Source organism: Myotis lucifugus, unplaced genomic scaffold (genome assembly GCF_000147115.1).
Source record: "Myotis lucifugus unplaced genomic scaffold, Myoluc2.0 scaffold_121, whole genome shotgun sequence".
Taxonomy (NCBI): domain Eukaryota; kingdom Metazoa; phylum Chordata; class Mammalia; order Chiroptera; family Vespertilionidae; genus Myotis; species Myotis lucifugus.
In genome coordinates this window covers 1,935,201-1,959,540 of record NW_005871169.1, presented here as the reverse complement: position 1 = coordinate 1,959,540, position 24,340 = coordinate 1,935,201, and the positions used below count along the sequence as shown (strand labels likewise).

Below are 24,340 nucleotides of genomic sequence, written 5' to 3'. Positions count from 1 at the left end.
AACAGTTGGGGAACCTTGGTGAGGTCACCTGAGACTTCTATGCCTCCGTGACTTCATTTGTTAAAGGGGAGAGTTAGAGCAGGGTCCCAGCCTTACCTCATTTTCTAGGATTTCACTTTCTCCAACTCTTTTCAGATGATACTTTTCATCAACGAGGACACATTTCTCCCATAAGTAATTCGTTTTTAATTGAATTTGAAGATGTTTATTGCGTTTTTGGTGGAAATTATGACATACATTTATTTAGCACAACCTTGTGAAATACACAAACACAATGTAACTGGGTAAGAAATATTTATCTATTCCTCGTCCATTTTTGAGCACTATATCATGGACTGTTCCACTGTAATGAAGTATTTCTTGCAATCCTTGAGCACCAAGGGTAACATTTATTAATTTCCTCCTTTCAGTCTAGGCAGCAACTCCCCATTTTCTTTCGGTTATTATTAAGGAGATTGGCGATAGAAAAGCAACCTGACCTCGCTGTGTGCATTCATAAGCTCAGAGATGAGAATATGCCTCAGACTGCTCAATAATTCTGTTTGGGATTGGTGTTTTGGGTCTCTCTAATATTGGGATAAAGAATCAGGGTGATTAATATTTACAACCATGTATAAAAATAAGGAGAATAAAGCACAGAAAGAGACAAAACTAAACTCATGTAGATGATTAAGGAAGAGAAAAGATGATTTAAGACAATCCTAGTGTTATTTTTGCACACTTGCTTGAGTGAAAGAAAAATCTATCAGAGTTGAAATGGTTTCAATTGGATGCTTGCTTTTTTTTTTTAATTTTAAGGAATTTGTTTTGGGGTTGTGTTATCTTGACTCTTTCAAGTTTTACTTGTTTTCTGGCTTTTGGGAAGCCAAAGGACCGGACACAGATTACTTTTTAACTTTCTTCCCCAGTTACACAGAGGAAAGCGGTGCTGTTGGCAGGACAACAGCTCTGCCCAGCTCTAGACTCATTCCCGGTGCCTGGCCCCACTGTCAGGCTCCAGCTGCAGGAAATGCTTCCCTAATCAATGAGGGAAATTGTTGTGTCCCTCAGGAGAGCAAACAAGCTCCAAGAGATTCAGAGGCTGAGTTCAGCTCAGATTCTTATTTAAATCTTACCCACCCCCCCTGAATTTTAGTCAGCATATTTTTAACATTTCCGGCTTTTCTCCAAATCAACAATATCATGCATTAGTGGGGCGGGAGGGGGAGGGTTATGAAGAATTAAAAAACAAACAAGCAGATTTTTTTTCTTGGAGGGGAGATATTCATGATATTTGATATTTACTGGGATAGATCAGGGAAGAATCTAGAAAATAATGGTGTAAATGGGGATTTTGATCTACTCCATTTTGGAAAACATGCCACTAAAATGAAAAAAAAAATAGCCCCCCAATAGTTATATTTTTAAGATAATATTTCTTTTATGTGAGGATTTTTGGAGTAAATATCATTTTTAAAAAATGTGTAAATCCACACATTGACCCATGAACCAAGAGGTCATGGTTCTATTCCTGGTCAGGGTACATGCCCAGGTTGCAGGCTAGATCCCCAGTAGAGGGCCTGCAGGAGGCAGCTGATTGATGATTCTCTTTCATCACTGATGTTTCTCTCTCTCTCTCTCTCTCTCTCTCTCTCTCTCTCTCTCTCTCTCTCTCTCCCTCTCCTTTCCTTTCTCTGAAATCAATAAAAAATATTTTTAAAAAGTGTAAGCCCATTTTATGACTCTGAGATCAAATGACCTGTCATTTATTGAGCAGCTACTGTGTGCCAGACACATGACTTTATTTCTATAGCTCACACCCACCTCCTCAATGAATATTATTGTACTCACTCTGTAGATGAGATAACAGACCAGGAATAGAAATAAGATACTTGCCTAATGTCTCGTGTTCAGAAAGTGGCTGAATTGGAATTCAGTGCTGCCTTTCCATTTCACTCTGCCTGGGTCTCACTAACAAAAAGTAATCAAGGTTCTGGTGGTCCCCAACGCACTAAATAGAACTCTTAATTATATGTCAACACTCCTTACTCCAGTAAATTTATTCTAAACTGACCATCTGAATGCACAGTGTCTGCAGGGCTAACTGCTTCTGCCCAAGCAGCCCGTTCCTATATCACTCACCATCGTTTCATCATCCTCACTTCTGTTTCTAACCTCAAAAATGTTGGCACACTGCATTTAATCCTCAATTCCTGAATCAGAGTGATAACTACATTTGTGCATGATTAGGATTTACAGAACTGAAAGAAAATATAGGAAGTGAAATTTGGCTTGTTGCTCTGATTGTTTTTGCCAGTTTCTGTTGTTGCTGGCTGAAAAACAAATTGGACCTCAATATAGAAAAAAATTTCCAATGTAATAGTGGGCATTAATACAGCCTCTGTTATAACTAAGTTCAAAAGTAGGCATAGAACTATTTCAGATAATACATTCAGAAAAAGTAATAATCAAAATGTTTAGCATGTGGAATTGATGCTTTCTATAGTAATGTCACAGAAAATAATGTCATAGTAAAAAAACTTGGTCTCATAAAATTACAGAAGATCATCAGAGAAAAAAAAAGTGTGGCTGATGCTCACTGGCTTTAAGTGATATATTTGACACAAAGTTTGAGTTTTGTTTCTAAATCACATTTTTTTTTGCCAAACTGACTTTAAATGGAATAATAATAATAATAATAATAATAATAATAAAATGGCGCCCTAACCTGTATGGCTCAGTGGATAGAGTGTCGGCCTGCGGACTCAAGGGTCCCGGGTTCGATTCTGGTCAAGGGCATGTACCTTGGTTGTGGGCACATCCCCAGTAGGGAGTGTGCAGGAGGCAGCTGGTCGATGTTTCTCTCTCAGCATTGATGTTTCTAACTCTCTGTCCCTCTCCCTTCCTCTATGTAAAAAATCAATAAAATATATTTTTAAAAAATGGCAGTAGCTTACATTTATTGGCCTCATACTATGTGTCAGGTCTTATTTTAATACTTAATTTAATTCTTCAAAACAAGCCTAAGAGTGTTATAGGATAGGAGAGGGCCTCTTCTCCCCCAGTTGCTCATGGAACGGGGTTCTTGGGGTGCCCCTGGAATGAGCATTTCCGGAGGCCCCCATGGGAGGAGGATGTATAGTAGAAAGCTTTCTTTCTATAGAATTACACCCCTGGGTTTCCAAAGTCCCATTTCCTTTTCCCCAGTCGTAGAAGAATTGTATCCGGGGCTTCGGTAGAGCTAAAATCAGAGCCCGTGTCTGGAGTTCCCTTTCCATGTCTGCACAGTCCAATCCAGCATCAGGCTAGCTTACTTTGTGTTTCCCACTGTAGTTCATCAGGCCATTGCATATAGGGTCCACAGGTAAACATGGCTATGGAGGAATCACAGGTGAATGCAAGGAAGCCAAGAGTGAACCAAGAGCATAAGAGCAACAAGAAAGAGAATTCCTTTGTTTAGAACAGCGGTTCTCAACCTGTGGGTCGAGAACCCTTTGGGGGTCGAACGACCCTTTCACAGGGGTTGCCTAAGACCATCAGAAAACACATATATAAGTACATATTGTTTTGTGATTAATCACTATGCTTTAATTATGTCCAATTTGTAACAATGAAATTGGGGGTCACCATAACATGAGGAACTGTATTAAAGGGTCGCGGCATTAGGAAGGTTGAGAACCACTGGTTTAGAAGATTATGTGTTTCCAAATTTTCCCATGCTTGCAGTGGCCACTGCCCATTCTGTCCAACCATCTCTGTTCCAGGTGTGATTGACAGGCAAGTACCTTTTCTGTGTCACACCAAGTTTTCTGGGTATGTGTCTATTTTCCCTTTTTGTGGATCCCTTCCCCAGTGTTTTGCAAGGAATAGAAGGTGGTTCCCTGGTGAAGCTGCCCAAATGATATGCCTATAATGTCTGGCCTTCCTATTCTGCTCCTTTCCTATCCTATATAATAAAAGTCTAATATGCTAAGTGTCCAGTTGTCTGGCTGTCCATTCAACCAATCAAAGTGTAATATGCTAATGATATGCTAAGGCCACTCAACCACTCACTATGATGTGCACTGACCACCAGGGGAAGATGCTCTGACCAGTAGGTTAGCTTGCTGATGGGATCTGGCTGATCAGGACTGAATGAGAAGGGCTGGACATGCCCTGGAGCCCTCCTGCCGTCCCTCCCCGGCTGGCCAACCTCCCACATCCCTCCCCAGCCCTGATTGTACATGGGTGGGATCCCTAGGCCTGGCCCATGCCCTCTCACAATCTGGAACTCCAAGAGGATGTGAGAGAGCTGGTTTCAGCTTGATTCCTCAGGCTAGTCCGAGGGACCACACTGGTGCATGAATTTGTACACTGTGCTTCTAGTTATTAATAACTAGCTAATTACAGCAGTATCAGAGATACCTACAGCAGATGAGGAATGTCAAAGGATAGATATATCCCTTAAAGAGTGCTTACTTCTGAATTTAATTTCTCTGTCTTTTCTGAATATGAGTTTTGTTTTTGTTTTTGCTTTTGTTGTATAGGATTCACCAATTCCTTGACTTCAGGACTCTGGATTGGACTTAACAGTCTGGGTTCAAACAGTGGATGGCAATGGAGTGGTGGCAGTCCATTCCGCTATTTAAACTGGTTACCAGGTAGGATGAAAGTTGTCTGTGGTTGAATTCATCTAAACTTAATTTTTCTTGATACCATGGGGACCTTCATCATCTCATGTGTAGGTCTAAAAGAGAATAAATAGTTGGGAGACTATCAAATTCCATTCATTTCTCACCTTGATTTGAAATCTGCCAACTATATTTGAATAAACTAAAACTGTAGGATTAAATAAGCTTCCTGGGATGAGGACTTGTCAGGCAGGATTATCACACAAATCAATACAAGTCTCTGTTACAGTATGAGTTCTAAGAATCTTCTTGATTTGCTAGGCATAAAACATTTGGAGATGACCAAGCCTTTCACAGCTTTTTAATTTTCTGGAGGACAGAAAATTCCTGAACTAATTATTTCCACATTGTTATAACATACAGGTAACAGAACAAAAAAGGAGATGAAATAATAAATATGTTCCACATATACATCAATTATTCAGAGAAAACAAGATAACCAATGATGACAAAAAAATTTCTTCTTATTCACCATTACCAGCCAGTGTTAGAAGTTACATGAGGCAATCCATTGAGCATGGTTCTGAACCCCCACCCCCATATCAATCTTGGTTCATTCAGAAAGAGTGCAAAGAACAATTAGTGATGTCTGCCATGCACGTGGGAAAGGCATAACCTATAGGTCACACCCTCATTTACAGGTTCTGCTATGGAAAAAAACTGATGTGCTGTTTTTTTGGACATTTATTTTTAAAGCCATTAAGTGGCTCTTGCATTTGGTTTAGATAACAAGCTCTCCATTTTTGTATTATTGAGGTATGCTATTAAAAAGAAAAAAAGTCAGTAAAATAATATTCAAAACAGATGCTGAAACATGGGAGAGAATTTTTAGAGAATCTATTTTGGTTTAAATTGCTTAGATTTTACTATGAGCTATAACCTTCAATGCAGGATGGTAAAAGGCTGTCACTAGAGTTCTACAAATAGTATCAGCTCTCTTCTTCTAGAGCATGGGAAGTGAACATTGCTGCAAAGGAACAGAAGGAGTCCTTTTTTATGGGTGAGGATTTGATTTGTCTGCCTACTCACTCAGCCAAATTAAACAGGAAAATACCAGTTGGGGTCAATCAGATCAATAGACAGAAATAATCATTTATGAGGGGATGAGTTTATTCATCTTTCTTGCTTAATTATTGTACAACATTGGGCAGGACAGGTCACTTATTTATTATTCTTTTGGGGGTTGGTGATTATAATACTTAGCCACCCTCATTCTGAGAGTTCAGTGAGGAAATTTGGAGGTTAATTTAGTGAAGGTGAGCAATGAAATTAGGATGTTAATAAGAAAATAAAAGAAGTGAGCTTCCTTATTAAATCAAGTTCCTGAGAAGTAAGTCCAAATTAAATCACCTTACAAAATAGTATGAGAGTTTCTTCAACTAGAATTAGAAACTTTGTGGGGTATTAGCAATTTTTATTATTTAAAGTATTCAATCAAGCATTCAATTGAGTAGTTATGACCAAGTAACACATTTATTTAAATACACTTATTTGGTGATGTAGGGGTATAAATTCAAATCTATAACTATGGTAACCATTTAAGGACAACTAATTAATATATTAAAGTTGGTCATCATGTTGTACTGATAAATAAATGTATAACATGATTTATTAGTCAACATATTAACCAATAGCTATAAAATTTATTATTGTTTCTTGAAAGTTTCTTTCTAGTACTGACACTGACACCTTATCTGTTAGTCAGTTATATTGTGAGTTTTGTCACAATATTAACACATTTTAAAAACATCCTTCTCACTAACAATTTTTTTCTTTGTATGCTATTCAGGCAACTTTCAAAAAATTTTGACAAAGGCTTTCTGGAGCGGGTAACATGATTCCCATCTTACAGGAAGGGAGAGTGAGGTCCAGACGCAGGTTATATACATGTCAAAAGTCAGAAAGCAGTCAGTAACAAAATGTGGCCCATTCACACTGTCTTCAGGTGTGCAATGGAACTAGCTTATATCTCCTGTGTTAACAAAGTTGCCTTTATCTGGTTCTCCAATCAGTTCCTGATTAAAATGGGATACGGGGTCAGATGTTAAAATTATTCTTTGCAGGCTAAGTTGAAAAATCTGGAGTCATAGTTCTGGGTGCACTTTTCAGCACACATTACTGCCTCCAGCAGCCCTTCCCTTGTCTTTCTCCTCTCCATCGTCTTTCTTTTCTGTCTCCTCTTTCTAATTGGAGAAAGTCTCCCCATGTCCAGAAACGCTCTAGTCTGGTCTTCACGGTGAGCTTGACTTTGTTTTCTTGGTAGGTATTGGCAGTGCTTAATAGAGCTGTTTGTTTTTTTTTTGGTTAGGTACATCTCTATTATACATCCATAACCCAAGATGAAAATTGTTCAGGTTTTAAGGTCCAGCTTTATTATTTGATATTATGAAAAGAAGTTATTTTAAGAAGTAAATTTGCATAATCAAAATTTTAGTCATTGAAATGATCCAACAAGAAAACAGACACCCAATGTGGTTTTTACTCTGCAGCCAATAAACATTTATTTGTGGATGTGTAGCAACAGATGGGATGGGGAGCCATTAGTCCCCGGGGATGGTGATGTGGGCTGAGGGGGCTATCTGACTTGTAATACCTGTAACGCTCCCATTTTATTTTTTCTTTTCCCCAAAGGAAGTCCATCAGCAGAACCTGGACAAAGCTGTGTGTCACTAAATCCTGGGAAGAATGCTATGTGGGAAAATCTGAACTGTGCTCAGAAACTAGGCTACATCTGTAAAAAGGGCAACGCAACTTTGAATCCTTTTGTTATTCCCTTAGGTAAGTGATCTATTTGATCTGAAGCACATACAATATTGTAATTTAACGAGAAAGTTACAGGTGAGTCGTACTGTATGAAAGGACAGGTTTGGTGGATAATTTATGGAGTCAACTTAATGACATTCCTACAACATTTCTTTGTTGGTTCCTACTCCTGACCACCGCCATTTTCCAAGCGTGCTGTGGGGTTCAGGCGTGTGCAAAGCCTTTGACAGAACACAAGTTAGAATTTTATCTTCACAGCAGCCTTGTGAGTTAGGTATTCTTATTCACACATTATAGGTGAGGAGAAAGATATTCAAAGGGGATATAAAACATGCACATGTGACAAAATCAGAATCCAAGCTAGGAAATATATGTCTGAAAGATTTTAAAAAATATATTTTTATTGATTTCAGAGAGGAAGGGAAAGGGAGAGAGATAGAAACATCAATGGTGAGAGAGAATCATTGATCGGCTGCCTCCTGCATGCCCCCTACTGAGGATCAAACCTGCAACCCACGCATGTGCCCTTGACTGGAATTGAACCCAGGACACTTTAGTCTTTGGGCTGATGCTCTATTCCAGGGGTGGGCAAACTTTTTGACTCGAGGGCCACAATGGGTTCTTAAACTGGACCGGAGGGCCGGAACAAAAGCATGGATGGAGTGTTTGTGTGAACTAATATAAATTCAAAGTAAACATCATTACATAAAAGGGTACAGTCTTTTTTTTTTTTAGTTTGCCCACAGCTGCCTATTCACTGAGCCAAACCAGCTAAGGTTGCAATATATATATATGATGTCCTCACTATTTAGGGTCTATCTGGGCTCTACTGCTATTCAAATTAACATTGTACACTAAAGCCTTCACAAAAATAGAATATAACATCCCAAAAGTAATAATTAAATTTTACATATAGACTACAACAGAGGGAAAAATTCAATTATGCTCACTATCATAATCTTATGGAAGAATTAAACTACTAAGGCAAGACTGCATTCTTTCTACAAATTGGCCAAAAGCAAACAAAGTACATATTTTTCACTAACAGTACTTTAAAGAAATTTATATATATAAATTTGTTATTTATATATATATATATATATATATATATATATATATATATATATATATATATCTGTAAGTATTGTGCTTGGGAAATCTGTGTGTCATTAACTTTTTTCTCCTTGAATTTTAAAAGCAATTTTACTTATTTTAAAATATGATTGACATGGCTAGAGAATAAAAAAGTACAAAATAAATAATAATGTTTTCTTCCAACCTCTTACTTCTAACTCCCACATCCCATCCCTGAGTAACTGTTTCTGGATGTATATCTTTATCTAATTATTCTATGAATATATAAACAAATATGTCTATGATGATTTTTATCTGTTCCATACAAATGGAAGCATGCTATACATATATTCTCTACTTTTTTCACTTAATGACAATTTAGGACATCATTCTATATAGTGCATAAAAATTATGTGTGAATTTTTATGGCTGTGCAATAAGCCATCACAGAGAGAGAATATATATATTTTTATATATACTTTTTGACAAGTGCCCTATATATGGATCTTAGTTACTTCCAATTTTTATTGTTACAAACAGTCCTCCAGTGAATAACTTTATACACATGTAATTTCATACACGTGATAATTCCTAGAAGTGAAGTTGCTGATCAAAGAGTAGCTGTGCTTGCAATTTGTAGATGGAGATGTGGCCAAGACCTCTGGTGAACATAGACGAGGGTCCCGGTTATTGGGTCTGATCACACTTCACAGGGTCACCGCTATGACTCTGGCCTGCCTCAGGGAGACCTCCTTCATTCTTGTACTTTATCTCCTTTGTTGCTCCCAGGGGAGAGAGAGTGTCACTGTTCCTCCTTGGAAGAGCTGGTACAATTCTTCTTCAGAAGACTTGCAAGTGCCCCTCTGGGGACGAGGAGAATGGTTGTTTTACAGTTTCCCTGGTACAGGAGGCAGAATTCTGTAACTTGACCTTGTTGCTTAATCCCTCAGTGTTAGGCTCCTCACCTATGAAGTGGGAATATGGATACCCATTCCTCCTATGAACATTGGTTCATATTGTCAAACACATAGTAAATTACTCCCATTTCTCTACTGTTCCTCAAATTACATCACTTGCTAACACTTCCCGTCCCAGTGGTTTTTAAATTTCTCTGTATACTTCCTGGGTTAATCATGCTATCTTATCTATAAAGTCAAGTAAACGTGATCAGACCCCAATAACCCGGGACCCTCGTCTATGTTCACCGGAGATCTTGGGCCACATCTCCATCTACAAATTACATCAGACCCTGTTGGTCCTTGCAACATCACCCTACCTGCCCATAATTCCTGGGCCCCTACAGCTGCGCTCTCTAGTTCAATAGCCTCTTAACCACATGTGGCCATTGAGCACATGAAAGTGGCTAGTTCCGACGGACATGTGCTGTAATGTAAAATACATACTGGGCTTCCAAGACTTTTTAGGCAAAAAAAGTGAAATAGCTCATTGTTTATTTTTAAAAATTGATTGCATGTTAAAATGGATATTTTGGATAAATTGGGTTAAATGAAATATATTATAAAATTTTAATTTACCTGTTTCTTTTTATGTTTATTTCACATCACAACTAGGACATTTGTAACTGTGTAGGTGGCTCCTGTTATATACCTATTGGACAGGTCTGCTCTAGAGGAACAAGCCATCTTTTGTGCCTGCCCCGCCAAACTCTCTTTCACGGCCTGTTTTCATGTTTTAAAAGATTTTTAAAAGTTCATCTGTTCGGGGTTAGAAGTCCTGAGCGTTTGCTGACATTATTTTCAGCGTCATAGGCAGCAAAATTAAAATATCCCACCAGAGGGCTCCAGAGATATACTAACGTATTTTCTTTTTGGTCACTTCCGGAAGTGTGCAAATTGAGAGAATTCATTGCATTGAGAGAATTTTTGAAAATATGCATTTTTCTATTACAATAATAGAGTGTTTGGTCATTATAACGACCTATTGACTCGAATGACTACTGTGCACAGAATCCTGGGCTTAAACAAAGATGTGGCAGATAGTCCCAGCCTTTAAGAGAAAATCGACTGACACATTAAACGCGTAGCAGAGGTGCCCTATATAGAACATTTACCAAGGCAGCACACTTGAGAACAGTTAATATCAAATTTAGACATATAAATTGACGTTCACTTGGTAACATAATCCCTCTTTAAGCCAAGTGTGATGTTAAATTGCTGTTTGAAATAATATCTGTAAAATGGTAATTATAACCTGCTGTACATCAGATATAATTTCAGTTCCTTTTCTTGACCAATACTCACTACACTTCCCATGTGCCAGGCCCTGTGGCACATATGTAGATGCATTTGGTGAGTCTCTGTCTCCCAAGATATTACCTCCCTCAGCTCATTACCACTATAATATGTTATATTTTTGTGATGTGTAATCAAAATTATGAAACTTGACCATAATCTATTAGCAGCAGTAATTAGGATATTGGCCACTATTCCTGGTTTAATTAAATAGTAAAAGTGTGACATTTGTAACTTTCAGTCGCATTATCTCAAATGTTTTCTAACTCAGAAATGGTGAGGATGGGTAGCTTAATGTTAGCGTTAATATTAATATTATTAGAAATGCTTTACATATATGGACACTTGGGCTTATGTGATGTGACTTGCCCATGATCACACACTTATGGCAAATTCAGGTTTTGCCTGAAGGACTTTTTTTTTCTTTCTTTTTTTTTTTAATATTTTATTGATTTTTTACAGAGAGGAAGGGAGAGAGATAGAGAGTTAGAAACATCGATGAGAGAGAAACATCGATCAGCTGCCTCCTGCACATCTCCTACTGGGGATGTGCCCGCAACCCAGGTACATGCCCTTGACCGGAATCGAACCTGGGACCTTTCAGTCCGCAGGCCGATGCTCTATCCACTGAGCCAAACCGGTTTCGGCAGGACTTTTGAATCAAACCCCTGTGATTTCCACAATATTACATGTCATCTTTGGAAGCAAGTCACTGGCAGTGGTTGGTTCAGAGGCTCGGTGGCCACTCAAACTGCTGAAGTTTCAGAAGCTCCTTGCTGGCCCCCTGGCCCCACCCATTCTATTCCGTTTCAACACCTCTTTCTCTTGCCTACCTGATAGTGCTTCTCCAAGGAATGCCTGGCTCCCTGATGTTCACAGAATAGAGATAAATTGAATTCTTTTAAACAATGCATTGTATGTCAAACCATTTGTGCTTCCAGCATTTACATAAAATGCTTAGTTCAGGTTTGTTGATGAAGAAACACAGATAAAATGAGACAGTCTATTGTATCTTCATGTGGCCTGTACTACTAGTAAGTAGTTTTTTAAAAAATGCATTGATCTTAGATAGGAAGGGAGGGAGGGGAAGAGGGAGAGGGAGAGGGAGAGGGAGAGAGAGAGAGAGAGAGAGAGAGAGAGAGAGAGAGAGAAAGAGAAACATTGACCTGAAAGGGAAACACTGATTGATTGCCACTCACACTCACCCCAATAGGGAATCAAACCCGAAACCTGGATATGTGCCCTGACTGGGAACCGAATCCTGTGCCTTTTGGTGTATGAGAGGATTCTCCAACCCACTTAAGCCACACGGGCGAGGGCAGTACAATTTAAAAAAAAAAGAGATTTCCCATTAGCTTTTTAAAAAATGAAATAGGCATTCACATACTTTTTAGTCTTAAAGCAAACACAATGTAGTTTTTTTTGTGAATGGCAAGAAGTAAAAAATAATCTCACTTTTATTTGTCCATAACTGTGAACTGTTTTCTATACAGAATGGTAGAAAATGTTATTACAATAAACTAAACTCTAACACCTTCCCTTTTAAATGGTTTCCAAATCCTTTTTTTCTTCTAGCAAGTGATGTGCCTACTAACTGTCCCCCGCAGTGGTGGCCATACACAGGTAACTGCTACAAGATTCACAGAGAGGAGAAGAAAATCCAAAGAGATGCCTTGATCGCATGTAGGAAGGAAGGCGGTGATCTGGCAAGCATCCATACCATCGAGGAATTTGACTTCATTATCTCCCAGCTGGGTTACGGTAAGAACTCCCATCAGTAATTTGCTTGACCTGAGTCTTTCCCACTCGCTGCTTATCTCTGGAAAATTTAGTCATAAATGTGAAATATAATAAGTTCAAACTAATACTTCAGTGATCAATTTAATAATATACATGAATCATGCCTAAAATTGTATATGTTTTTAAAGAATTTTTATCACTAAGAGCTCATTGGATTTATTTTTCTTTTATTATGTAATCCCTTTATGGATACTTCAAAAAATATTATTTTTCTATATATAATCTGTATTCAGATCGGTCTACCTTAAATTTCTCACAGTATTTCATTTTTTTGTAGTTATTTGTGTATATATATATATATATATATATATATATATTTATATTTAAGGCCTATATTTTATCTCACAAGCCAGGTCTCTAAATGAAGCATCTCATACTTTGGACTTGTTTATGCTGCTGGAATGTTGAGCAGTGCAAGAAATAGGATATTTTATTGGATGTTGGCCTCAATCTTTTAAAGAAATTTATGTCTCCATTTTAGATACATCACTTAAGAAATGTATAGAAAACATCATAACTAAGATATTGTAAAGTTTTCAAAAATTGAAAAAGTTTATTTAAAAAAGTGGGGAGAATGAGTTGGGGATTCAGTCTTACCCTGAAGAGGAGGGTGAGGAAGAACCTAATGATGATGAGCTTCCTCCATACTTGCTGATTAAATGATGATCATTTTCTGCTTCCACTGATGAGACTTGAATGGCTGCAGCTGCTAGCTTCCAGCGAACAAAACAAGAGGAAATGGATGGTGGCGATGGTGGGGACTGCTTCCTGACGCTGCCTGACAGTGGCTAGGAGTGGGGGGAGGGAAGAGGAAAAGCAATTGACAAATAGAAAAATAGTTTCAGAGAAAGATGTAAAAGACCCCCAAACCCTAGTACTCCTGGCACCTGTGCCCAAACTTCCTCTGCTTACCTCTGGGCTTAGTGGGCCCGCTGACAGACTGCTGCAGCCTACAAGCGGCTTCTAGAATGTTCTCCATCTACCTCTTCTCTCTTTACCTGGGTGATAATTTACTTACAACTGATGTATCTGAATAGTATCATGACACATAAGTTATGATACTTATAATAAGTAATAAAGTTTACAAACGAATCAGTGGAAAACAGATTAGTTAAGATGCTTAACACGCAAACTTTGCTCTACTTTTATGTAATATGATATAATAATGGGAGAACCTTATGTGTTTACTGATATAGTTTTGGGGAAGTTGGATGACAATGTTTGCTTTTATTCAGCTTGAGAATTCATAAATTTTTATTTAGGAAACCTCTTTTTATTATCCATAACGATTTCCTTAAAACAATGAAAATAATATTGATAAAAATAAAGAATAGTTACAAAATTGAATTGTTTCTAAATCAAAAGCCTGCCCTGGCCAGTGGTTAGAGCATTGGCCCATGCACTGGAGGGTGAGGGTTCAATTCCTAGTCAAGGGCAAGTACCTGGGTTTCCAGTTTGATCTCTGGCCCCAGTCAGGGCGAGTGAGGGAGGCAACCAATCAATGTGCCTCTCTCACATAGCTGTTTCTCTCTCTCTCTCTCTCTCTCTCTCTCTCTCTCTCTCTCTCTTTCTCTCTCTCTCCCCCTTCCCCCCTCCCTCCCCTCACTTCCCACTTCCTTCCACTCTCTAAAATCAATGGAAAAAAATGGGTGAGGATTAACAACAACAGAAGAACAAAAACAAAAGTCTAGGAAACCTTTTTTTAGTTAGTTGAAATATCTTTTATGTGACTCATGGAAAGACAGTGGGTAAATTGGGACCTGCACATATAAATTATGACTATAGCAACTAAAACAGCCTCCCTACTGATTTATAAGAATCAGCTTAACACCTTTACACTTACATCTTACATATTTTTGTAGGATCAAAATGGTGCTTTGGAATTACCAAAGCTGGAGGGGGAGAACAGTTCAGTGAGAAAAATATTTATAGAAAACTCTTAATACTTTGTTATAATTGTGGTATTTGGGAGTTAGGTTTTCATTAGTATGTAACCTAAATCCTTGAGGTGTGGGTACATGAGGTCATTTGGAAGCCTATATTGGGCCGCTCAAAAAGATTATGATCTGCCAAATTAGGCGAAAGGAAAAGGGATCATGATGACAATGTCAGTCACACTGTGTGGTGCTGGAAACATCTGCGGGTGTTGGCGCTAGGCCAGCCAGAAACTTCTCCAAAGCAAAGTTGAGTGACAACTTTAGGAGGAAGAGATAAACTGTTTAGGGAAATTCCTATACAGTGTGGCATTTTTCTCATATTCTACTACAAAATCATCTTTAAAATCCTTTGGCAGGTAATTTTATTTTACAGCTTAAAGAACATAAATCAACCCTCAGGATGGAATTCACAGTAGTGCAATTAAATAGATATTGAATTGTGCATTCTTTCATTTTATTAAATTTGGAATTGTATCTGTTTTTAGCCACGAAATCCCAGGCCTTCAATATTGTCCCATTTTAGTCATGAAAATTATAGGATTTTAAAACAAAATAATCACATTTTATATCTAGTCCTGGTTGTTTTTGTTTTAACCTTTATTTGCTATTTGGGTTCTTCTTGTATTTAATGGTGAAAATAATTCCAGATTCATTTGTATTTATAGGCTAATAAATAAGTGCCAAATATTGGGACACAGCCCAACTCCTCAGTCTATGCATCTTTTCACTGTATAGATCATTTTCACTTGACAACAATACAGTCAATAAAATAAAATGTTCTTGTTAATAGCACAGTCAATAAAGTAAATGTGGTTTGTAATAGTTATTATTTTGAAACACACAAGATTTAATAGTAGTCAAGTAGATTTATATATAAATAAATGCCATATTTCGAACACGATGAGTGCAGTTGTTATAAATTTTTTATAACAAAAAAATAGCTTCACGAGATAGAGGATAATGATAGACTCACCCCAATTTCATTTTTGCAACTCTTAGGAGATACAATTTGCAGTAACACAACAAAAGAATAAGTCTCATTCACTTTGTAAAGAGTACAGTGGGGCCTTGACTTACGAGTGTCCTGACTAACGAGTTTTTCCGAGATACGAGCCGTCTCTCGGCCGATTTTTTGCTTTGAGTTGACAGAGTAATTTGAATTAATGAGCTCCTTAACGAGCTCCGTCATGGAACCAATTAAACTCCTAAGTCAAGGCCCCACTGTACATCACACAATTAACACTTGGAGTGGGGGAAACGAGTTAAGTCGGCTCGCGTGAATTGCACGTACTCCGCGGGAGCCGTCTTTAACTCGGTTCATATAGATTTGCGGTGGAGTGCGGGAAACGTGTAAACTCGGGCCGATTGTAACTGCGTATTACCAAATATTTGTTTGTAATCCACCCTTTTGGTGGATGGAACAAAACCAAAAGACAGAGCCATCTTATATTTTGGCGGGAAATTCACCCCACACCGGAGTGTTAAAATTGACAACGCCAGCTGTAGCTCACATCTAAGTCTACACTACAGCATGTGGATCAGATTAACACTCAAGACGACGGTCCTTTATGTTAGTTATAGCAGAGGGCCTTTCCTTGCGGATAACCTCCTGACCTTTGGAATGCAAACTTTGTGCAAATTACTTCTGTGTTTTTCTTCTTGTTTAGAGCCAAATGATGAGTTATGGATTGGCTTAAATGACCTCAAGATTCAAATGTATTTTGAATGGAGTGATGGGACCCCAGTGACATTTACCAAATGGCTTCATGGAGAACCAAGCCATGAAAACAATAGGCAGGAAGATTGTGTTGTGATGAAAGGCAAGGTGAGGCAACTTTAATAACTGATAGCGAACAAAAGCCACAGGAAGCTTTCCCCACTCATTACATATGGTTGTTTAGATTATTTCTAGTCTAGGTTAATTGACATAGATCAAGGTTGAACTAAAATTCGAATTCAATTTCTTAAATCTCTCTCAACTGTTTAGCAGTCAAATTTTCAAGAGGCCCAATAGAAAGTTTTGAGTCAAGGTTGAAATTAACCAATAATTAATATTCATATATTGTTCCTTTGCTGGGTTCTAAATGGTGAGTTGATTAATCAATTCAGAGCTTTGATTCTCCTTTCAACTGATTGCTCCTAGTAGCTATAGACCTAGTTAGACCTATTCTGGGGTCCACAGCCTTGAATCTGTGCTTGAGGAGCTACATTAGTTTGTTTTTCTTCTTTGCCGATATGGAGGAGCCAAATATGAAAAGATCCCTCTAAACTGTGGGTTAGATAGTTAAGATATAAACACATATTGGGGCTGCAATCTCCCTTTACATCTTTATAGTCAGGGTAAAATTTGCTGTTACTTGTAAAACATCAATTTACCTCTCCTTCTCATAGGTGACCTTTTCTTTTAATAACCTCAAATCTTTGTTTTTTCTTTTCTGAGGCACAATTTTGAGAAAATAGCGTCACAGTCAAACAACTGATAGTCATTAAGTTTTCCTCTTTGCTTTTCGCAGGATGGGTACTGGGCAGATCGGGCCTGCGAGCGGTCCCTGGGCTACATCTGTAAGATGAAATCACAAGCCCACGGGCCAGGAATAGTGGAAGTAGAACCAGGCTGCCGGAAAGTGAGTACAGAAGCACCCGATAACTTGAGATCAGCAAATATTATATGCCATACTTGGCTTTATTTTTGCCTGAGATGGCCAAGTGTTTCAACTGCTTAAAAATGTAATGGTTTATTGTTAGTATTTTGTATCATTGTTCTCTCTAAAGCCTTCTTGACAGTTAACATGGGGTGTGTGTGGTCAGTAGCAGCTTTCAGAATGCCATGGGAATTAGAGGAAAGAGAACGGGGAATCAAATAACACACCGAATGGAGCCTGGAGAGGGTAACAAGATTAAGGCAGGTCATGGGGCAAGTTATCATCGGGGTATTGGCAGACTAGGATTTATGGGTTGTCAAGGACATTTCCAGTAGAAAACCTTAAGTTGCAGATAGCAACCAATCCTTACTCACTTTTCCATTTATAATATTTCTGATGAGCTACTTCTAGTGGGGATTCCTCCCCATAGAGGCAGGAGATCTAAACTCTAACTGCTAATGGCCGGCAGTAACTGCTTTAAACTATTGAATAAAGCCATACACTCCTACTGTGTGTCAACCTAACCTGTATAACAGTTAGCAATACCTCCCTGTGGTCTTATTTTTCTTTGAGGTTAAAGTAAATGATCTATGTAAAAGTGAAAAGAAACTACAAAATCCAGGATGTATGGTTATTATTTTCCTGACTGCTGAGTGGCTCATCTTCCGCTTTTTGCCTTTCTCGCTTCTCTTGGATAAAAATAAAGCAGAAATGAGTTTTCTTTCCAAGAGTATCATGTTGTGAGCAAATTATCTTATAACATACACCAACAGGCTGAGAATTCATGAATCATAATTTAATACTGTACAAATAAACCATGAAGCACCCTGGAGCAGAAAATCACCGTCTTTTAGAAGTTATAAAGGATCTTAGTGGTGACAAAATTCCCCTTTTAATTTTTTGCATTCTGGAACTTTCAGTTCAGAGAAGTGGTAACTTTCTTAGAGTTACACCGAGGCAAGACTAGCTTCCAGTCTCCTGTCACCAGCCCACTGCACTTTCACTACTGGTTTCATTCCCAGTTCACTTATATGTCTTTTCCTAATCATATGCATATGTATATTATAATTTTCTATAAACAATAATACTTAAATTTTATTACTTCTATACAATCAAAGTTATAAATACAGTCTATTAATTCTTTAAAATATTTTCTTTTAATTTTATTTATTGACTTTAGAGAGGGAGGGAGCGGGGAGGGAGAGAAACATTGATTTGCTGTTCCACTTATTTATGCATTCATTAGTTGTTTTCTGTATGTGTCCTGACTGGAGATTGAATCCACAACCTTGTGATATCTGGATGATGCTCTAACCAACTGAGCTACCCAGCCAGGGCAATTAATTCTTATAGCTGTCTAATATGCTAATTGTCCCTCCAACCATTCGACCGTTTGACCAGTTGCTATGATGCGCACTGACCACCAGGGGACAGACGCTCCGACCGGTAGGTTAGCTTGCTGCTGGGGTCTGGCTGATCGGGACTGGGTGAAACAGGCCAGACACGCCCTGGAGCCCTCCCACAGTCCCTCCCCGGCCCCAGTCGTGCACTAGTGGGGTCTCTCAGCCTGGCCTGCACCCTCTTGCAATCCGTGACCCCTCGGGGGATGTCGGAGAGCTGGTTTTGGCCCAATCACCACAGGCCAGGCAGAGGGACCCCACTGGTGCATGAATCCATGCACCGGGCCTCTAGTAATTTGATATAATCCAATTTAATCATTAGGATGGAAATAGAAAAGTAGAAAAATATTTTAGTAAGAAGCATCTGTTTGTTGAGTGCAGTTATTATGCTCTCATTGACTATAAAGGACATATATTATATTCCTAATTAGATAGAAGAGGAAACCGAAGCTCAGAGATATTAAATAATTTGGCCAGTTTAAAAACACCTGCTCTAGGCAGTGACTTCCTCCAAGGGCTAGGAAGACTAGAAAAAAAGTCCACTAGAAAAAAAAGAATATAAGACAGTTTTTTGTGTCTGGGCCTGGGCACTGGGTGGTGGTGTATGTGTCTTTTTAAGAATTAAAAATCACGGGCCTGCTGTAATACTGATCCGGGATTCAGTTTTCCATTCATTGCTTACCTGTGTGGGAAACATAGAGCTAAGACATTAACATAAAGTGGTCTTGCGTTGCTAATATTCCAGGATGTCTGCCAGATGCAAATGTGAATTCTCTTTATACAGAAGTCTCTTTTTCCAGGCTGACCAGGAATCCCACAGATGAGTTTGAAATTCAAAAATATAAAATATTAGAGGCCTGATGCACGAAATTCGTGTAAGAGGCTTGGCCCTTGCAGCCCTGGCTTCGTCTGGAAGGTCGTCCGGATGGTTATTCTGCTGTTTGGTTTAATTAGCATATTAGGTCTTTATTATATAGGATACCATCAGGAGCTTTAGATGATGGAATTAATGGATACAATATTAAAATGAATGCTTACAGAAGTGAAAGGTAAAATTGAAACTATGGAACAGCCACAATGTTTTGTTATGTAGTGTTTTATTGTGATTCAATTATAAATATTTTTTATTTTCATTAAGATTTCTTTCACCCAGGAATGATTTAGAAGTGTGTGTGTGAGTGTGCGCGTGCACGTGCGTGTGCATATGGGTGTGTATGTTGATAGTGATGAGGGTTTTGGTAGTAGTTTGTTTTCTAGTTTCTAAATAATTGGGAGGTACTATTGATTTTAAATTCCCTGCACTGTGAGCATATAAAGGTGCTGTTTTTGTTATTTGTTGAGATTTTCTTAATGATCTTATTCATAGTTGGTTTTTGTAAATATTTCATGTGTGCTTGAACAAAATAATATATGTTGACTAGATAAAATTTAGCACTTATATTATCCAGATAGTCTATATTCCTAATATTTTGTCTGTTTGACAAAATATTCTCCTTGTAGTTCTGTCAATTTTTGCTTTATATACTTTGATCTGTGTTATATCTTCCTGATGAATCAGTTCTTTACGTAATTACTTTATTCATAATAATGCTTTTTTAAATCATAAAGTTAATTTTAAATGATACTAATGTTGTTACAGAAAATATCTTTTGCTTGATATTTACCTAGAACCTCTTTTTCCAACTAATTGCTTTTAATCATTCTATTTTAGGGCCTGTTCTTGTAAACATATAGCTATATTTTTATTTTTAATCTAATTTGAGGTACTATGCTTTTAACTGGCAAACTTAGAGTTTAAATTTGTTTTACATACTGTTATATTCTCACTAGAGTCCTGATGCACAAAATTTGTGCAAGGGGCTTGGCCCTCATAGCCCCGGCTGCCTCAGCTGGCCCTCGCAACCTTGGCCAGCCCTTGCAGCCTCGGCTTTGTCTGGAAGGTCGTCCGGATGGCTATTTGGTCTAATTAGCATATTAGCTCTTTATTATATAGAATTAGTTTCTACCGTCTTATTTGCACTTTATTTTGTTGACAATTCAGTTTTATTTTCTTCCATCTCCTACCCTGCACCCCATTGGTTCAATGAATATCTTTATTCCATTTTTATCTTCTACACATTTGGGAATTATACATTCTACTTTTGTTTTTTAAATGGTTAACCTTATGTTTTTAACATGCATTCCTGACTTGAAGTTAAAGTTATTAAGTATCTCTCTCTTCTTTCTGAACAAAATGAAGATTATTATTCTACTTAAGCATTACAAAATTTTTAATTTTGAAAAATGTTAGACTCACAAGAAATTGAAAAAAAAGAACACATAGAATTTCCCTCTACTATCCATTGTTTCTTCCAATAATCACATCTTATCAAACTAGTGTACATTATCACAACCAGGTAATTGACATGAATACAATACTATTAACTTAACTACAGATCTTATATTCCATTATTTAACTTTCCACCACCAATTAGCTATCTTTGCTATTTGTACATTAGACTTGGATTTAGGAAGACATTTATTGATATCTTTGTTCAGTGTAGACTTTTAGCCCACTCATTCCTCCTGATTTAAAATTCCTTCTTGCCAAAGTAAACCTTTTAGGAGTTTTTTCACTGGTGATCTGGGAGAGGAAAATTCTCTATCTTGTTTGAAAAATTCTTGAATTTATCCTCTCCCTGCACAATAATTTAGACAGGTCATTTTAGAGTTCTAGATTGACAGCTGTTTTCTGATATTACTTTATATATTGTTTTATTTTCTCCTGGCCTTTATTTTTGCCATTGGAATGCCTGTTATTAGATTAATCCTTCTTTTTAAAAAAGTGGGTCATCTGTATTTTGTTTCTGGCTGATTTTAAGATTTCATTGTTTTTGTCATTCTTCAGGCTTAGTACAATGTGTCAAGATTTGGATTGATTTTATTGGGTCTGTTTGCCTCTTCATTTTGAGGACTTGTACCTATCTTTCAATTCTTAAAAATTATCAGTCATTAATTTTATTCAGTGCTTCTGACGTTTATTTTAGATTGATGTTCTCATTCTATTTTCATCAATATACTTTCTAACCTCTTTTCAGTCCTCTGCTACATTTATCCAATTTGCTAATCTCTCTGAAACCCTGTTTTGATGTTTAATCTGGTCAGTAAGATTTTTTTTGAGGAATATTTTATTTGAATGTTGTTTATGTAGAGAATGGCCATGGTCAACTATAATTCTCTAGTTGCCTTGTACAACATAAGGCAGATATTTGAATATCCCACTCAAAATGCACTATGATTTTGTTAATCTCTCTTTTTCTTAATAATCAGTTTGAAAACCATCTGAAAAGAAAGACTATTTTTGTTATATTTTAATTTCTGAAATTTGTTTTGTTTTCAATTTTGAAGTTTTACTTCTTAACTTTATATTTTTCTTTTCTTGATATCCTACTTTTTTGTTAGTTTTCAAATCCTCTTGTTCGTTGTTCATAGCATTTTGATCTTCCATTATTGATTTTATTTCTTCTTTTGTCACTTAAATAATTTCAAACATACTTATTTTTATATTTTCCCAGGTGTTTTATTACATTAAATTATTAATTCTCCCTTGAAGGGAGACATTTTCTAACATGATTTGTAATTTTTGATTTTGAATTAGTCCACTCTAACCTTCAAATCGCATGGTCTCACATGACCTGCCATGTAGAAATATTTCTGTTGTGTAGTTTTGCATTTACTTCTCTGAGTACCTAGGAGTTTATCTTTTTGTAGACCAAGTTTTACTTTTTTTTTTCTGGCTGTGAGTTCTCATACAGTGTGAATAGTGTATAGTTGGGACCAGCACCCATCTGTGGCACAGACTTTATATTCATTTTCAAACAGAAGAATTATTTTCTCCTGCACCTAGAGCCCCAGGCATATGACAAGAATTTCTGTTATTTTCTTGTTTTGTGGGCAGAGAATTTTGCTCTCCTTTCTCAGAGGGGTTACCTTTAATGGATATCATCTGTATGCAATGATTTCAGTTCCATCTCCTGGGTCAGGTGGGCTGATGGACAGTGTCCTAATCTGTGTGGACATTAAAACCCCAGACCCTGGGCTCTAGTACTTAACCTAGGTTTGATGCACTCTGGACAGCCCTCAGACACAGCTGGTGCACTTTCCATTCCAACTTTTAGGTTTCTACTACTTTTTGGTGCCTGTGACCAGATGATATAGCTTTATATTCACCACCTACTGTTGACCTCAAATGACAACAAGGCTTGTCATTTTGCAAATTATTCTCTGTGGTTATCTATTCTGAAACTGAAATTTTAGCCATTTTGTTCAGTTGCTTTGGTAAACATTTCACGAATCATTTTGTTGGAGGGTGCCTCATAAAGAGAGAGAATGACTGTTCCCTCCACTTTGTATCATAATTTGTCATATGAGGAATAACACACTACTGATTTCTTTATTCATGTAAGTGCTTTTCACTGCATTTCAAATTATTCAAATTTGTATTCTTTTAGGTCTGTTGTTTATCTCATGACAGAGGGATTATTAAAATAATATTATCCAATAAATATGTGATAATCTGTTTGATATCATTAATAGGGCTGGAAAAGACACGGCTTCTACTGCTATATGATTGGACACACACTTTCAACATTTTCAGAAGCAAACCAAACCTGTGTGAAAGAGAATGCTTACCTAACAACTGTTGAAGACAGGTATGGAATAATTTTAATTTTATTTAAAAATGTCAAATAACAAAAAGTTTCCAGAAATCCCAGGTATCAATGTGCTCTAAATTTCTAAGTAAATTACATGGAATCATGACGTATGGTTTGTAAAAGCAGAAGATTAAAAATCATATTCTTATTTGAATTCTTTTAAAAAATATATTTTTAATTATTTCAGAAAGGAAGGGAGAGGGAGAGAGAGATAGAAACATCAATAATGAGAGAGAATCACTGATTGGCTGTCTACTGTTCGCCCCACACTGGGGATCAAGCCTGCAATCAGGCATGTGCCTTGACTGGGAATCGAACCGTGACCTCCTGGTTCATAGGGTGATGCTCAATCACCGAGCCATGCCAATCAGGCCTTACTTGAATTCTTCATTGCAAACATTATAAAATATTTTGCTACTTTTAGTACTATAAGGCAATATGCTGAACTGTTTATTAATACCCTAATAAATGTAATTTAGATATAACTTTTTCTGATATATCAGGAAAAATAAGTACAAAATTTCAGCTCAAAAATCCCACTTTCTATCTTTACTATATTTCCCACCAAAAAAGAGGGCAGAGAGGTTTACTGAATATTTTATTCATTTTTCCCAGTCTTCCATTTTCTTCTTTTCTTTGCTAGGTTTACTAGACTTATAGGCCAAAGAAATTATATGGATATAGAGGATTTTCTATAACTTTTGACTTCTAGAGTCCCATCCATTTTAAGGTTTTGGTGTTTAGTCATTTTTCCCTCCTCTTTGCATAGCACTGGAATAAGTCTAGGAGAAACTTAGAAGAAAATTTAAAATGCCCATGTCATTTGCAGTAAAAAGGTAAAATATTGAGTTTTAGTTCAATAACTTGTATTTAGTGGCCTTTTAAGGCAGACTCAATAAAATGTAGAGGATGCCATTGATATTAAAAATCTTTTGATACAAATGAAAGATGTGATAGGATTTGGATGGTCTTTGTAAAAGAACTTGTATTTCAACCCACATCCTTCTTTCACGTGCAATTAAATGTCTCATACAACGTAGCCCCCTGACATAATGCTAACATCTGGAAATCAGAACATAGGTACTCTGGTCTTATGACAAGGCGATGAGCTGCACATCTTTAAGTCAGG

The 24,340-nt window shown here is 37.3% G+C and overlaps 1 protein-coding gene across 1 annotated transcript in view; it reads left to right on the top strand.

The window, feature by feature from the left end:
• MRC1 (mannose receptor C-type 1) overlaps positions 1-24,340 on the top strand; it is a 92,808-nt gene that overhangs the window by 26,797 nt on the left and 41,671 nt on the right. Inside the window, exons 5-10 of the mRNA XM_006093728.3 lie at positions 4,506-4,619; positions 7,281-7,427; positions 12,314-12,499; positions 16,143-16,300; positions 16,989-17,099; positions 23,093-23,208. Coding sequence (XP_006093790.1) covers positions 4,506-4,619; positions 7,281-7,427; positions 12,314-12,499; positions 16,143-16,300; positions 16,989-17,099; positions 23,093-23,208 — 832 coding nt within the window. The remainder of the gene's footprint in view (positions 1-4,505; positions 4,620-7,280; positions 7,428-12,313; positions 12,500-16,142; positions 16,301-16,988; positions 17,100-23,092; positions 23,209-24,340) is intronic.